Source organism: Calliphora vicina, chromosome 1 (assembly GCF_958450345.1).
Source record: "Calliphora vicina chromosome 1, idCalVici1.1, whole genome shotgun sequence".
NCBI classification, from domain to species: Eukaryota; Metazoa; Arthropoda; class Insecta; order Diptera; family Calliphoridae; genus Calliphora; species Calliphora vicina.
Genome location: NC_088780.1, coordinates 160,576,445 through 160,594,736, shown reverse-complemented (window position 1 = coordinate 160,594,736; position 18,292 = coordinate 160,576,445). Strand labels below are relative to the sequence as shown.

The 18,292-nt window shown below is 29.9% G+C and overlaps 1 protein-coding gene across 2 annotated transcripts in view; it reads right to left on the bottom strand.

Annotated features, from left to right (window-relative positions):
- The window catches only part of side (sidestep), a 343,838-nt gene extending 326,790 nt beyond the window's left edge, over positions 1–17,048 (bottom strand). For both annotated transcript variants that reach the window (XM_065516427.1, XM_065516428.1), the window contains exon 1: positions 16,196–17,048. In XM_065516427.1, the coding sequence (XP_065372499.1) occupies positions 16,196–16,913 (718 nt within the window). In that variant the 5' untranslated portion in view covers positions 16,914–17,048. The remainder of the gene's footprint in view (positions 1–16,195) is intronic.
- Positions 17,049–18,292: the final 1,244 nt, after the last annotated feature.

The window sequence follows — 18,292 nt, the reverse complement described above, 5'->3', positions numbered from 1 at the left end:
GAAGGACATTTGTATGGGGGCTAGGTGAAATAATGGACCGATTTCAGCCAGTTTCAATAGGCTTGGTCCTTGGGCCGAAAAAATAATATGTACCAAATTTTATCGAAATATCTTCAAAATTGCGACCTAAAATCCCAAGGCTGGGATCAGAAAACGGAAAGCAGCTTTGAAAACCTTGATGTGTTGCCTATTTATCCCCAATGTATTTTCCCATCCCCAAAGAAAATATGGATCCTATGTACAAAATTGTATAAAAACCATTTTTGGGATTTTCGCTCCAGTGTGCAATGCTAGGCAACATGTTGCAATACCTTTTAAAAACTATTAGGAAGAAGTTGATTCCTTATTACTTTACACCACTGCATCGAAAAATCGCTTTTTTCTATATATATGACATAAAGGATTATTATCTTAAGAGCTCCTAAAAATTTTTAAAATTTCTCTTGAATTACTAACTAAATATATGAATTTACACTTAACTCCCCTCAATAATTTATCACTTGCTACAAAGTGTCATTGTAATGTTTGCTATTTACACATGTTTTTTATGGCGTTTATTTTTTTTGTTATCCATTTATTGTGCTGCATCCTGGATAAAGTTTTGTTTTACTTCATAAATTACATCCTAAATACACGTTGTAATTCATATAATAAATGTGTAAACTGAACACACTCATACAAAAATAATAAAAATAACAATTATTATTATTATTATTTTCCATTTGACGCCACCACTGATGTCGGAAAAAAAGGGGTTAACTGTGTGTCAATAAACATAAATTACTGACACGGCATAAATATAATAAAAATAATAAAAATATATTCAGCAATAAACTTAATACTCGCATGCTGCTACATATCAACATACTAGCTAATGATAATATTTTAATAACTTTTAAATTAATTGTATTTTTTTGCACAAATTGTACGACACTTAAAATAACGCCCATTGTTTATTTAATAACAAAAATAAAATTTAGCTAAATGGAGAAAATATTTGAATGAAAATTACTAAATTACAGTAAGTGTCAGTATTTAAAAATCGCAAATTTAAGTTTATATAACATATTTATTTTTTCATCGCAACAAAGAAGTTATAAATCTTGGTTAAAAAAAACATAAAATTTCCTTAAGTTTCACAAAGGAAAATTATATAAAGCTTTAAAATCAATTTTTCTTAAACTGAAAACCCCACATCTGTTAGACTTCAGTTTAGTATACATTCTCTTCTAGCAGCTCACTGTAAAACACATGTTCAGACTCTACGTATTGTCTATTTATTTTACTCAATGTTTGTATTCGAATTTATTTATTTTTTATTCTATGTCACATTGTCGCTTCAATTGTAATTGTAATCAAAACAGCAACACAAAACAGTGGGTGGTGTCAACTGCTTAAATCCGCCATTAATGATTATTTGTCTGTGTCTATCGTCCTATTTGTCTGTGACATTCGATTAATGTCACCGAACAGATTAAACGTATAAAACTGCGAAATGTTCGTTTGGCCTTTTGTTCGATTATGTTGAACAATTGCGGCAAAGACGGACGGTAATCGAAAGTGTTTTTGTGTGTATTTAAAAAATTGTTTGGCGTTTGTTGCAGTTGCTGTTAGTTAAAACTTAATTAAAAAACATAAATTTTGTTGCATGATACATGAATGCCAGCTAGCGGATGAATCTAAGTTTTGGAAGGGGCACTAAAGGGATACAGTTTATGAGTAAATTTAAATTATACTATAAAAAAACGGTAAAATATTTCGTATTGAAGCATTTTTAGGTTAAAAGTAAGTCGATATATACGATATAGATCATATTGTCTATCAATTTGAATAGTCTACAGAAAACTACAGAACAGTCTATATAGCATCAGTCTATAGCAGCGATACTATGGAAATTGTCTATAAGCGAGAGACTATGGCCCTAATTTTGTAAATCACGTCACCAAAGTGATATTCATATGGAAAGCAAAAACAAAATTTCAAAAATTTTGAAAATTTGTTTTTGTTTTATATACAAAATTTTCAAATTATGAAAGGTAAATCAACGCATGAATTTTGGTTTGTTATGTTAAGAATTTGTATATAAAACAAAAACAAATTTTTAAAATTTTGTTTTTGCTTTCCATATAAATATCACTTTGTGCCGTGATTTACAAAATTAGGGCCTATAAGTAGAAAAGGCTATAGTCGACAGCCTACAAAACTGTCTATAGAGATACTATAGAACTGTCTATAGTCGAGAGATTATAGAACTGTATATAGTCTATTGTTGAGAGACTATAAAACTGTCTATAGTCGAGACACAATAGATATGTCTAAAGTTTCAAGGCTAATCTATAGTCGAAATACTATAGCGCTGCCAACAGTCGAGAGATTATAGAACTGTCTATAGTCGAGAGACTATAAAACTGTTTATAGTCGAGAGACTATAAAACTGTTTATAGTCAAGAGACTATAAAACTGTCTATAGCCAAGAGACTATAGAACTGTCTATAGTCAAGAGACTATAGAACTGTCTATAGTCAAGAGACTATAAAACTGTCTATAGTCGAGATAATATAAAACTGTCTATAGTCAAGGGACTATAGAACTGTCTATAGTCAAGAGACTACAGAACTGTCTATAGTCGAGAGACTATAAAACTGTCTGTAGTCAAGAGACTATAGAACTGTCTGTAGTCACAAGATTAATCTATAGTCGACAGTCTATGGAACTGTCTATAGTCGAGAGAAAATAAAACTGTCTATAGTCAAGAGACTATAGAAATGTCTATAGTCAAGAGACTATAGAACTGTATATAGTCAAGAGACTATAGAACTGTCTGTAGTCAAGAGACTATAGAACTGTCTGTAGTCTATAGAACTGTCTGTAGACAAGAGACTATAGAACTGTCTGTAGTCACAAGATTAATCTATAGTCGACAGTCTATAGAACTGTCTATAGTCAAGAGACTACAAAACTGTCTATAGTCGAGAGACTATAAAACTGTCTATAGTCAAGAGCCTATAGAACTGTCTATAGTCAAGAAACTATATAACTGTCTGTAGTCACAAGACTAATCTATAGTCGAGAAACTATAGAGCTGTCTATAGTCGACAGTCTATAGAACTGTCTATAGTCGAGAGACTATATATCTGTCTATAGTCGAGAGACTATAAAACTGTCTATAGTCGAGAGACTATAAAACTGTCTATAGTCAAGAAACTATAGAACTGTCTGAGTCACAAGACTAATCTATAGTCGCGAAACTATAGAGCTGTCTATAGTCGACAGTCTATAGAGCTGTCTATAGTCGACAGTCTATAGAGCTGTCTATAGTCGACAGTCTATAGAGCTGTCTATAGTCGACAGTCTATAGTTGAGAGACTACAGAACTGTCTATAGTCGAGACTTTATAGAACTATCTATGGTCATATACTATAGACCTGTCGAGAGACTATAGAAATGTCTAATGTCAAGAGACCATGGAAATGTCTATAGTCACACGACTAATTTACAGTCGAGAGACTATAAAGCTGTATATGGTCGAGAGACTATAGCGCTGTCTATAGTCGAGGGAAAATAGAACTGTCTATAGTCCAGAGACTATAGAAATGTCTATAGTTCAAGACTAATCTATAGTCGAAAGACTATAGTCCCTCGACTATAGAGCTCTCGAAGGACTATAGAACTGTCTATAGTCGAGAGACTATAGACATGTTTGTAGCCGAGAGACTACAGACATGTTTGTAGTCACAATATTGTCTATAGTCGAGAGACTATAGAGCCGTCTATAGACGAGAGACTATAGAACTGTGTATAGTCGAGAGACTATAGAAATGTCTACACGACTAATCTATAGTCGAGAGACTATAAAGCTGTCTATACTCGAGATACTATAGAAATGTCTATAGTCGAGGGACTATAGAACTGTCTATAAATGAGGGACTATAGAACTGTCTATAGTCGAGAGACTATAGACATGTCTATAGTCACAACATTGTCTATAGTCGAGAGACTATAAAGCTGTGTATAGACGAGATACTATAGAACTATCTGTATTAGAGAGACTATAGAACTGTATACAGTCTCAAAACTAATCTATAATGGACAGACTATTGAGCTGTCCATAGTCGGAAGACTATACAAATGTCTACAGTCGATAGACAATATAGCTGTTTATAGTGGAAGAACAAGTCGAGAAAGTAGTATAGAATAGTCTATAGTCGAGAGACGATAGAACTGTGTATAGTCACAAGACTATTCTATAGTCGAGATACTATAGAACTGTCTATCGCGAGAGACTATAGAACTGACTATAGGGGGTATACTATAGAACTGTATATGATCCGACTATATAACTGTATATAGTCGAGAGATACGATAACAAGTTTCACTAAATATATTCCACAAAAATTGCTTTAATTAATTTTTGATTTAAGACTTAATTTTTTAAGCATCAAAATATAAACGTACATATGATTATTTTTTGGAATACATTTAAAACAATCAATTTCGCTAACCATATTTCTAAGAAAAATCTTAACAAAATGAATTAAATTTCAAAATCATATTAAATACTTAAAATATGTATAAAAATTCAGTTGAAAAAAATGTATGGTTTTTAAAATAATCAGCTTACTAATATGTTATTAAATAGAAGCACAATAAGTATACGTAAAAATTTATATACATATTAAAATATATATGATTTCTAAACAGCAGTAAAATCCTGTTTACACATACACTTGTAGAGCTGAAGTATTTGTCGAAATCATAACCACAGATTATATAAATACTATTAAAAGCAATATTATTTTAGCCTCAAAATATTTCTCTTCAAAAAAAAAAATTAAAACAAAAATGAATTAAAACCATACAATATTTATATACATTCATGCTAAATTCATAAACTAAACTATAATAGATTTATTAAAATTTTTTTTTTTTTAATTCTAAATAATTTTTTTTTTGCCCAGCAAATTATTAAATGGACCAACAACTGGAAATTTAAATAAAATTAAACCAAAAATACACAAAATAAAAACTTTTAAATTTAAATGAATTCAAAATAAATGCAGTAGTGTATGCATTGTGGTCGTTTTGTGTATCTGTGAGTGTAAGGACGAAGAGTGTAAATTGGGTGTGTATAATTATTTTGATATTGTATTGCATATATGTTGGCGTTAAAGTTGGTGTTAATAGCTGTTGTATATGTAGTAATGCTGTTGTAGTTGTAGTTTTTTTTTTGGACAACTTTAGTATATTTAAAGGTAATTGAGTTTGAGACAAAAATATTTGTATGTTGGAGTGTATATCATTATTGTAACCACAAAATGCGTTGCAAGTGGCACATGTTGTTTAGTGGTTAATAACAATGTTTAATCTAAAACTAAATGTGCACAAAACAAATATACATACAGAATGTATATTTACCTACATATATTCATATATATAAAAAAAACACATGCTGGTTAGGAGAGCCCCCTTTGCTTGGAACTAAATAAAATTTGTCGATGTTTCATTTTATTTTAGGATGTATAGGAAAAAAGGTTCATTTCCAGAATTTTTACACGGTTGTTCTATAGGAATGATATGCAGTTTGGGTAAAGTTGATTTCAGCAGTCATACGGTTAGACTGCTGCATCCTTTTATATTGGATCATGGACTTGCAAATTAATATTGGAAAAATTACAAACTTAGATATACCGATGCAAAAGTGTATAAAAATTAACAAATCCAAATACATATGAGATTATATCGTATGTGAGTAACATCAACGCTTAGATCTAGGTATACGTTTATACTTAGTTGTTACGACTCGAAAAATGAATATAACATTCTAAGATGATTTTTAAACCAAAACATAAAAACAAACAGGACTCTTTTTATCTTTTCTTTCCAGCTTCTAAGCAGCAAATAATAAAACAAAACTTTACAGTTATATATCTTAAAACAAACTTAGATTTGAATTGCTTTGAGGATCCAAACAAATGGGTCTCTACTAATGTTATGTATGTGTTTATGTATTTTTAGTCTATGAAAATGTATGTCTGCATGTCTATTTGCAGCCTTGTGGTATTTACCATTACATAGATAATGATGCATACTACATAACAAAAAACCAAATGAAACCAATGGCTAAAAACCAAACTCTGCACTATGGCATCGAGCAAATAGTTAAAATGGAAATAATTGTTCAAGGATAAGGAAATTCTAAAATAGCGCTATTTTCGAATTTTTATGACATTTTATTTAAAGTATTAGCCCTTATTAGCTACGGCCTTTTCCCATCCTTCTGTCAATAAATGGAGTCCGAGCCAAAATAATTGCTCATCGAATTAAGCCAATATGTGAAGCCCATTCCAGAAAGTGCTTTCGGCCTCGATCGAAACAAATAGTAGTCAGACGGGACAATGTCTGGACTATAATGCGGGTGAGGCAACCACTTAATTTTAAGTACTTTTTACAGGTATTGCAAATGTGGCCGCATTGCCATGATGTAGTATTACAGTTTCATCTCTGACCGCATATTCTGGACATTTTTCGTCCAATGTTCGCTTCAAACGAATCAGTTGCGTTCGGTATAGGACCCCTGTAATCGCCTAACAAGAGTTAAGCAGCTCTCTCACCAAATATAGTGAAAAAAATATTTTCTTTTAAAGCGTTGAACCATAATTTCGGATATGCAAAATCGTCTTTCATGACCTTTCTGCTTCAATTCGAATGGTATCCAATTTTCTTACTTTTGGATGAATCCTGCTGCTCGCAAATGTTTCGAAAATGCTGCTTGAGTAGCCTCCAATAATTTAGCAAGCTCTTGTTGAGGTTGTCAAACTCAATCTTCATGGAATAATCCTCCAACTCTTGGTCTTCAAACTCTTTTGGTTGGCCTGGGCGATATTTGTTTTCGTTGTCAAAATCACCGCTTCTGAACCGCATAAACCATCTCTCGCACAAACCATCTGAGCAATTGGTGTGCTTCAGCGGCCGATATTCGATATTTTCGATGGAAAAAAAACGCTGTAGTTTACACTATAATATTCTATAACTAAGAGAGAATAAATGACAGATATGTATCCTTCGAAATGACATATAAGTAATGAAAAACAAAAGCCTCGTTCAAAAGATACGCCATCTATTATATATCCCCAGTCTTAAGTACATTTTTATCTTTCAATGCATAAGACGAATCAGAGGATCAATGTGAAAGGGAAGCCCCGACAGACTAGACGATAGAGTGTTGGACTCTCAATCTGAGTGTTGCGGGTTCGATTCCTACCAGATACTCTGGGTGAGTCTGCAGACAAGCAAATCGATTCACAGCTTATGTTTGTTTTTAAAAGGCGTTTTTAAGAAATTCAAGAAAGATATACAAACTCAGTCAGAGAATCTTAAATACCCTCCACCTATAACTAAAACTATTCTCGTCGAAAAATGCCTTTTTTATAGAGATTGGAAAAACAATTTTAAATAAATGGGAAATCTCGTGAATTTTTAATTAAAAGCAAATTTGAAAAAGATAACACTCTGCTACAAAATAAAACTTTTTGTCAGAACTTGAAAAGCGACCTAATGAAGGTTGTACCTAATGGTTCGTTCTCAAAGATTTTGAAACACCCTCAAAATTTTGAGTTATTTTGAAAGAACTATTTTAGGGTAGGTCGTAGTACTTTAGTACCTCTAACTCACACACTTTAACACAGATTTCAAAATTGTAAACAGCTATGGATAGGCAAAGAATTAAGCTTTCAGAAAATGTATGCACAAAATGTACATATATTCCAAAAAATTTTTTAAGTTTTTATAAAAAGTTTCGCTTTACTTTTTAATTTTTTCGTAATTTTTAAAATTCAACAATAGTTATTTTAATTTTCTTCTATGAAAACCTATTTTGTTTTGCACAGTGTTTCAAACACAATTTCATATAGACAAAAATGAGGTATTAGTTGTTAAAATCGGTTTATATTTGCAAAAGTTATTGAACTTTTTCGTTTGAAATTTTTTTTATAGTTTTTTTTTATTTATATGCACTAAAAAAGGTGTTTATGAAAAGTTGAATAACTTTTAAAATTTTCATCCGATTTGAATAGTTGGAACCATATTTTGTTAAGAACTAATTTTTCTTTATCAGAATAAGCAATGAAATCAAAAAAGTTGATTTTGTTTTTCCTTTAGACTTTCTTAACAAAAACAAGTAAGAGAGCTATATTCGGCTGTGCCGAATCTTATATACCCTTCACCAAATTATACTTTAAAATAAATTTTTTTAAATATTTTTAGGTAAACAAAATTTAATTTTTTTTTTTTATTGTTTTTCACAATTTTTTTTTGAAATTGTTTTTTAATTTTTTTAAAAAAAGTTTTTTCCAAATTTTTTTAAAAAAATTTTTTTTTTTAGTTTTTAATTTATTTTTTTTTGGAAAAAAAATGTATGACAAAAAAAAATTTTTGATGAAAAAAAAATTCGGGTTAAAAAATTTTTTTCCCGATTTTGACCCATTGTAGGTCCAACTTACTATAGCCTTATCCACGTAGTTGCAATGGAATTTGAAATATCTATCGTTAGATATCCATATTGTCTATATTAATGACTTAGTAATCCAGATATAGATCAAAAATAGGTCAAAAATCGAGGTTGTCCTGGTTTTTTGCTCATATCTCCGTTATTTATGGACCGATTTTGCTGATTTTAAATAGCAAACTTATCGAAAGCATGTCTGACAGAATTATTGAAGATTTGGATACCGAAGATATCTGGGGTCTTCAGAAAGTTGATTTCAACAGACAGACGGAGAGACAGACGGATATGGCTTAACAGACTCCGCTATCTATAGGGTCGGAAATGAAAAATTCTCACGAAGGTGAAGGGTATAATAATACTTATAACTTACAAATATATCAAAAACTGCAGGCCACTTTAAAGCGTAATTAGTTTTCTTTCCACACCAGTTAAAAAATTTAAAGTCAGACAAAAACTGACTTAGCTACAGGTCGATAAGTCGACGAACATCACTGAAATTTGAGGTTGTTTCTGGAATTTTTAGACACAATTTCTAATGTACTTAGCAAGTTCTATAACCCACGCTAGGTCGTTTTCCAAGTTTTTTCCATCGTAGCACCGTGTAATTATTTGTTCTAGAAATTAAATTCCCTCGATCTACCAGCAGTTGTGCAAGTAGTCAATATATCCCTTATATATAGTAACTGTCACTTGGCTGACTCCAATTTATATATCTTAGATCATTTAACACGAATGAGCTCTTTGTAGTGCAGGTAATATAGTTTGAAGACAATTGCCTTTCAAGTGTCTCTAAGTAATCTAGAGTGTAGTCACGCTAAGCGTTTATTTTGTACTACACTTTTTTGTGTGTAATTCATTAAAATTGATTTTATATATTGATATAATTCTCATATAGTTTATATTCTTTTTGCTTAAGCATACAGACATCCCATCTAGAGTGCAGTCAATTGTCACTAAATTTTATAATTAACTGATTTTTCTATATTAGAATTAAATTACAAGCCAACAAATAGAAAGATTTTGAGTTTTCTCTAAACTTTAACAAATATAATTAATTATTTTAAACAACATTGACCCACAGTGACTTTATTATTGAAATACCATATAACTTTATACATACATCTCTATTTCATGCATGTGTATTATTATTATAATCCGTTTGATAATGGCGTTTATAAATGTTTTAATATTTTGTGATCCTCTTGTTGTCCTGTTGGTTTTAATGGTTAGTTGGCTGGTGATATTGGTCTATTTTAACCTAGTTTTTGTCAAACAAATTTTTTATTTCTGCCAATTTTAAGCAATTTAAAACTATGACTAATACCAGCAGTGTAAATACACATGTGTTTTAATTCTCTGTACTGTTTTTTTTTGTTAAACTTTGTGGTTGGATTTTTTTTAAAATTTTTTATGCACATATTACATTTTTAATAGAACATAATAAATTAAATAAAAAAATAAAATAGTATTTGTAAACCTCAAAACAAAAAACAACACAAAACTAAAAGTATACATGCTTTGAGGCTCAAATCATTTGGTCCAACAAAATCAACCAATTCAATATTTGTTAATAAAACTCAATGATGATATATAGATGTAAAAAACTGTTTTTTATTTAATATAAAATAGCAGACAACAAAAAATGTGGTTTTTATATTAAATAACAAAATAAATCATCATAAAACTACATAAGCGTTAATTCCTTATTGTTTCAAACGTTTTCCCTTTGGTAGTCTTTATTATTTATTGGCCATGTCCCTGAAATATATTTTTTTTTTAAATTTCTGCTATTGATCTATATTTGTTTTTGTAGATTTACAATTATTTAGTTCATTTTCAATACATTTGAGTATTTAAATTAACATTATAAATAAGGCTTTTGTAATGAAAGTGCGAATAAAAAGTCTATTACTATTAAATTGTAGTATTTTTTAGTTTGTTTCAAATTTTAGCATTCAATTTTAATACAATCATTATAATTGGCCGTATATTGCCTTTTAGCATTAATTTGCAAGTGTTTTTATTTATGACATTTTTAATTGTCACTTGTGCATTAAATGGCATTATTTTGTATAACTTCACCCTGAAGGCTCATTAAAATTTTCAAAAAAAAAAATCAACGAAAACAGCATATGCATTTTAACACGGCCAAATCCATACACAGAGAAAAATAATGTTAATCACTCTCTTAACTACACTAATGCTAACCGACTAATGTTCATACATATGTATGTTTGTATGTATTTCCATATGCTGTTTTATATGTAAATGTACATACGCATACATATTTATACTTTTATAACAAACACAATTTTTTGGAAAACTAAAAAGTTTGTTAATTACAAGTTTTCTACTAAATTATTCCTCAACTGTATAATTAGTTTAGTATTGTGCAAATAAAGCAAACAACTACACAAAAATAAAAGTACAACATTAAAATTCAAATTAGTTCTTCAAATTCCTCCATACATGTGTTTTGTTTTTTTTAATTCACAAAGAGTTTTAGTTGGAAATGTAAAACCACCAAAATACGGTTTTGTACTCTGATTATAATAAAGGAATAATGATTATTTGTCTGTCTGTTCATGTATATCTTTGCGCAACGAGCCTCAAAAGTGTGTAAACACCACAAATTATGTGATTTTTTTAAGATAATGAAAATTCTAAAATCGATTACATCAACCTCTACACAACCTCTGAAGTTAGTAAACATCTGTAAATTTTTTGATTTTTTTAAGATCATGAACATCATTATAGTGAGACTTAAATCTTTTTTTTTTCAAAACCGAATTTATAATTCAGCCCAATCTCCAACAAACCAAAATGTTTAAATTTTAATCGATGATCGATGATTTTAAAATGATCGATTAAAATTTAAAAGTTTTGGTTTTTACTGATGTTTACTAACTTTTGAGGTTGTGTAGATCTCATAGATCTCTTTCTATATTACACTTCTTATATATTAATAACTCTTATATATTACACCCTGTAATAATTTTAATATTTTTGCCATCCACATGAAAATATCGATGTATACGTGAAAGTATTTCTTCATCGGGTAAGATTTCCTTTTAATTGGACTTTTAAATTTCAAGGGATAAACACTATATATACAGGATTTGTTCCTAACAATGCTAGTAAATGAAAGTTAAGAAGTTCATCAGTACAACAATTTTATGTTTTACCTCATAGAGAATATATATATAGCAGAAACTCTCCTGTCAAAAACCTAACTCAGTTGTCAGAAACCCATGTGGAGAGAATGTATTAGTAGAAAAAACTATATGAAAACAAAAACCACACTGGTATGTGTGATTACTTTAAGTAATTTTTTAATCGAAAAAAGGACAAAAAATTATTTTGAAAATTACTCAGTATTTTTCATACAACATTTTACAAGTAGGGAGGAAACCAAATGCTCGACAAGGCATCGTACCTTACCTGTTCCAAATTATTTAAAATTAAGTTCATAGAGAAAATATACATAGAGCGGAAACTAGAAGAAAACTCAAACAAAAAAATTACTCAAAAAAGTTACACATACGAGTGTTGTTTTTGTTCTCACATAATATTTTATACTACTACATTCTCACCACTTAGGTTTTTGACAGGAGAGTTTCCGTTCTATGTATATTTTCTCTATGACTTGTTTCATCGAAAATTTTAAGTTGCTTAAAAACAATAAAATTCTCTGGATGATATCGATGTTTAAAGTTTAAATTTTGTATAAGAATGGTGAAAAACGCTCAATTTAAATTTTTTATAACTTTTGAATCGCTTATCCAATTTTCACAATATTAGTCTCATAGTAATGTATGTATCTTAGTTTCAATTTATTTTCCTAAAAATGCTTTTCTTTTGAACACAGGATATTGAACCAACAAATGTTCCTTTAATAAGGGATATGTCAAAAAAAAATATTTTCCATTTTTAGAGATTTTTCTCATTTATAAGCAATTGCATGGTTATGGTTATATAAAAACTCAAAGTGAAACCATGAGGCGATAATAAGTAATTAGTAAACATTTTCTAATATTTCGAAGAATAATCAAAAAATATCAAATATATTTTTAGGCATATCATTGCAACTATTGGGTGTATGACTTAAAAATGCGGGAGTTTTTTAAATTTTTAGCTTTTATTTTGAAACATTTTACAATATAAAATTATTCAAAGTATTGGCCATTGTTAGCTTTGACCTTTTTTCCAATTTCTCTGGCAACATATTGTTTCCGAGCCAAAAGAACTGCTCATCTTTTGAGGCCAAGAACGATTCAAGCCAATATTGGATACTCTGTTCAAAAGTGATCTCAGAGATAGCATTGTACATCTACATAAAGCAATAGTTGTCGAACGGTGCGCGGTCTGGATTATAAAGCGGCTAAAGGTAGAGTCACACATGGCAAACATTTGCTCAAAAAAGCGTAACCACAAATTTGTTTGACGTGTTTACTCTTACAATTGTTTTGTAAATAAAATAAAAGAAATTTTTTGTTTTGAATCATCCAAAGTAAAATAAGTTTTTGGAATAAAAAAAAGAATTCAAATATATTTTATTTAGTGGTTACGTATTTTTCGTCATGTGTGACCCTACCTTAAAGCAATCAATACTTCCCAACAACTTCATTCTAAATATTTTTAACCTCAAACGAATCAGTTGCATTCGGTACAGGTTTCCTCTTATGGTCTTATCAGATTTCAGCAGCTCATTATATATAGGACCCTTTTGCTGCCACCAAATACAGAGAATTACCTTAGCGCCATGTTACTAGGCTTTGATTTCTTTTATAGCGTTTAAGCATCATTTCGAAAATGCAAAATCGTCTTTCAGGCTCTATCTCCCTCTTCAATTCGTATGGTACCCAATTTCCGTGCTTTCTTTCTAAATACTTGTTAACAGGTATTGCAACATGAAAGTTGTCATGATGGAATATTGTGGTTTCTTGTCTGGCCGCACATTCTGTGAGTTTTTCAGCCAATTCTTACTTCAAACGAATATGTGGAACCTTTTGCTCCTACCAAATACAGAGCATTACCCTAGCGCCATGGATATTTGGCTTTCGTATCGATTCGGCTGGATTCACCTACGATCTCTTACGCAAAAATAATTTTCTTTTATAGGGCTCAAGCATAATTTCAGACATGAAAAGTCGTCTTTCAGGGTCTCTTGGTTTTAATTCGTACCCAATTTCTCTACTTTTGGATGAATACTGCTGCTTGCAAACGTTTGAAATTGCTGCTTGAGTAGCTCCCAATGATTTTGCAAGTTCTTGTTGAGTTTTACAACAATCTTCATAGAGTAATGACTCCAAGAAACCATCTCTCGCACATTATAACCAATGGATCACCATTCATCCATAAGCCTTAGAGGGCAATCGGTATGCATCACTTAATTAATGAACACTATAATGTTCAATAACTACACAGAAAAAACTATTTCTTAAACCGTTTCAATTCAAATATTTGTCACATATTGAACTGGTTTCAATTATTTCATAATTAAATCAAGTATTCATTTGCTCAAAAACAAAATTTCTTGATATTTTCTATTGAGTTTTGAGTTTTGAATTTGATTATTTTGACAATTGAATATACAATTTTCGTTATTGGTTGAATTTCAAATACAAAAATTATTGAATATATAATTTTCGTAATTGAAAACACATTTTTGTTATTTTTTGTGTTTCAATTACGAAAATTATCTATTCAATAATTTTTGTATTTGAAATTCAACCAATAACGAAAATTGTATATTCAATTGTCAAAATAATCAAATTTAAAACTCAAAATTCAATAGAAAATATCAAGAAATTTTGTTTTTGAGCAAATGAATACTTGATTTAATTATGAAATAATTGAAACCAGTTCAATATGGGATAAATGTTTGAATTGAAATATAATCTTTTCTGTGTAAGTGAGAATAAATGACATATATTTACCCATCAAAATAACATATCAATTATTAAAAACAAAAACCGCGTTCAAAAGATACGCCATCTATTGTGCAACCCGCATTTTAAAGTCATATATCCAAAAATTAAAAAAATATGAACTTTGAACCAATTCGAAATTCTGGAGAACTTTCAATTTTGTATGGAATGTAGTCAAAAACTTAATATGTCACAAGATATATTTTAATTTAAAATTCGATTGATTTATTCATAAGTTAATTGTGAATGAAAAGTTATTTCGGGCGAAAAAAATTTTTTTTTTTTGTATTTGTGATTATTTATTAAAACAAGTAAGAAAGTATAGTCGGTCAAGCCTAACCATATAATACCCTACACCAAAAAGATGATTATAAACAGTTTTCTTTTAAAATTTATATGGCAGCTATGGTGTGGGATGTCTTCCGTACATATGAAACTTATTTGTGTTGAATTTTATTTGAATACAAAATTTTTTAAGAAATCTATACTCGTTAAAATGATTTTTGGAAGTGGGCATTGTATGGCAGCTATGAATAATTATGGACCGATCGTCACAGAAATTCGGTAATGGGAGTACTACACAGAAAAAATTATATTTCAATTCAAATATTTGCCACATATTGAAGTGGTTTCAATTATTTCATAATTAAATCAAGTATTCATTTGCTCAAAAGAAAAATTTCTTGATATTATCTATTGAATTTTGAGTTTTGAATTTGATTATTTTGACAATTGAATATACAATTTTCGTTATTGGTTGAATTTCAAATACAAAAATGATTGAATAGATAATTTTCGTAATTGAAACACAAAAAATAACAAAAATGTTTTTTCAATTACGAAAATTATCTATTCAATAATTTTTGTATTTGAAATTCAACCAATAACGAAAATTGTATATTCAATTGTCAAAATAATCAAATTCTAAACTTGAATTATCTTTGAAATTTCGACCTGTAGTTTGATTACAAGCTTTACATAGACGGACGCACGGACGGACATCCTTAATCGGCTCAGAAAGTGATTCTGAGTAGATTGGATATAATTACGGCTTTCCTAAGTTTAATAGCAATTTTGGGTACCCTTGGTCACTTGGCTGGCACCATCACTTAATTGCGTCAGAATGTAATGTGCCCTTTAAGTATAGATTTTATAAAAAGTTGAAATTCAGTCAAAACAGTTCATATTTTTACAAGCTACAAACACATTTTCCCAGTTGAAATGTTAATATTTTACACATTCTAGTTAAGCTTATATTGCAAGGTCTCTGTTACATGTTTCAAAGTAATTTTTATTTAATAGAAAATGAAAATGGTTTCAAAAAATTTCTACCCAAGCCCACAAATGTATAATCTTTATTTCCAGCTATCTTTATAACTTTTGCCTAAAATAGTTTTCGTTTGCATCCATTATTTTAATTTCCCCTTTAAGCGATTCTTCGATGAAAATCAAACGATATCATCTTATTAACCCAAATACAAATTAAATGATATTTACATAAATGTGAAGGAAAACACATCAGCATTAATAAAAGAGAATAACAACAAAAAACATCATCATCCTCTCTCACACACACCCTCTCAACAACCCCTTTGAAAAGGAGAATGAGTAAATAAAATTAAATAAATAAACGTTTTGTGGGTGGGTGTGTGAGAGTAATAAGTGAGTGCGTGAGAAAGGATGTTGATAAGTAAGCAAGTATTTGTTTAATTTGTATATTGTATATGTAGTTGTATTTGTATTTATATTTATTTATACTTACTGTTCTTTTGAAAATCCTGGGATTCGTCGCAAACAACCAGACCACTTAATGCGATCAATACAGAGCCAATCACAACCAAATGTTCCACAATTGATGAGATACTTCGAGGACGAGGTAACCAATTTTTTAAACCATCTACCGATGATGTTCTGCTTGTTTTTGTTGTTATTTGTGTATGTTCTTTGTGTTGATGCCGTGGCAGTTGCTGAGGACAGTGGTGGTGGTGATGGTGATGATGTTGTTGATGATGGGTATGTGAATGTTGACGCTGATAGTGGAGTAGTTGCTGGGCTGATGATGAGGTTTGTTGTTCTGTGCATTGGCATATTGTTGTTGCTGGTGTTAAGTTTTGTATTGATATTGATTTGTGCTGTTGTTGCTGCAACAACAGCTGCTGCTGATGTTGCTGTATTTTTTGTTCGTTCAATTGTAGTAGGCTGGAGGCGGTTAAACAATTCTGATTTGCATTTGTTATAAAACTTTGATTTTCTACATGCTCTGGACGTTGTTGTTCTTGCTGCTGCTGCTTCTCTTGCTCCTGCTGAGTTTGTGTATATTTCTGATAATGATGATTGCGATGATGCTGGTGGTGATGATGATGATGATGGTGGTGTTGTATATGATATTGTTTCTGTAATATTCGCTGTTGCTGATATTGATTTTGGTCTGGCATTAATTTGATTTTGTTTGTATTTGTACAAAATTGCCAAGTTTCCATTTTTGAATGCTCTGCTTGTTGTTGGTGTTGTTGTCTCTAATGTTTTTATTTTAGTAGCAGTTTGTTTATAGGCTGCAGTTTTATTTACTTTAACTATTATTGCACTAGTTGTAGTAGTCAAATCAATATCATGAGAATACGTCATTTATACTTTAAGGAAACTGTTATAAAGTTTAAAACTCTATACACGAGTTTGTGTTGATTTTAAATTCTTTACTACATGAAGATTTTTAAAGATTTTTCGGCTGTTCCAAGAGACAATTTTATTTTATTTTTTTCCTAGTAATTTTTATTTTTATTATTGATGACTTCCTTTGGTTGAGAAATTAAGCTTTTTGAGTGATGATGATGCTGCTGCCAATGATGATGATATGTTGCCTAACAATGTTTTATGTTTGACCACCTGTAAGAAAGTTGTTAAGAAAAGAAAACATGAAAATTAATGCAAAAGTTTTAAGCTTAAAGTTTTAGAATGTAGTAAAAGTATATATTTGTTATGGTTCGAAGGACCATAAATACATTAATGATAAATGATATGATTTAAAGTTTTAATACTCTGCTTAGTTTTCAAAATAAAACCTAAAAGCCATTAAAATAGAATACAGTAGGATAAATAAATTAAATATGTATTTTAGGTAGGATTAATAAATTCTGTTGGCAGAAGGACCATGTTATTACAGATTATGAATAAAAATAAATTGGATTTAAAATAAATATAATAATAATTCTAATCATATATAAAAAGGGGTTAACGTTTCCGGATTTCAGTAAAACTTTCTGAATATATTTTCTATTGATTAATTAATAGGCAGGTACTGTAAAATGATGAGATCTGTTCTCATATATTTTTTATACTCCCATCATTAAGTTCAATACAATGTTCATCTATCTAAGGCTACAATTTAATCAATATTTTCTAAATTAAAAGATTTTCATGAGCTCATTCAGAACTCTTGCGCAAACACACACCACTCTTATGGTTCAAAGGACCATAAATTACATGATTATTCCCAACTCCCCATTTTATAAATAATTAATGTAAAAACTTCCATTTTCTCCCAAATTCAATTATGTATAAATAAGGCGACCATAAATTTGATGGCTTAGAAGGAAATACTTTTAAAGCGATTGAAATATTGATTTGTGACACTCAACCCCTATAACCCTGACCCTACAAGCAGCCTTAACAGTAATAAAAAAAATGAAATTGTATTGTATTGTACATATATTTGAAACTTTTATTGACAACTTGAGGTCATAAATAACACAACATCACTCGTAAAAATCGTATGTAATCGTCTGTTATTTTCACATCAGCCTAAAATAATAACAGTAGTAGCAGCAGCAGCAGCAACATATTGTGACGGGTACATAATTCA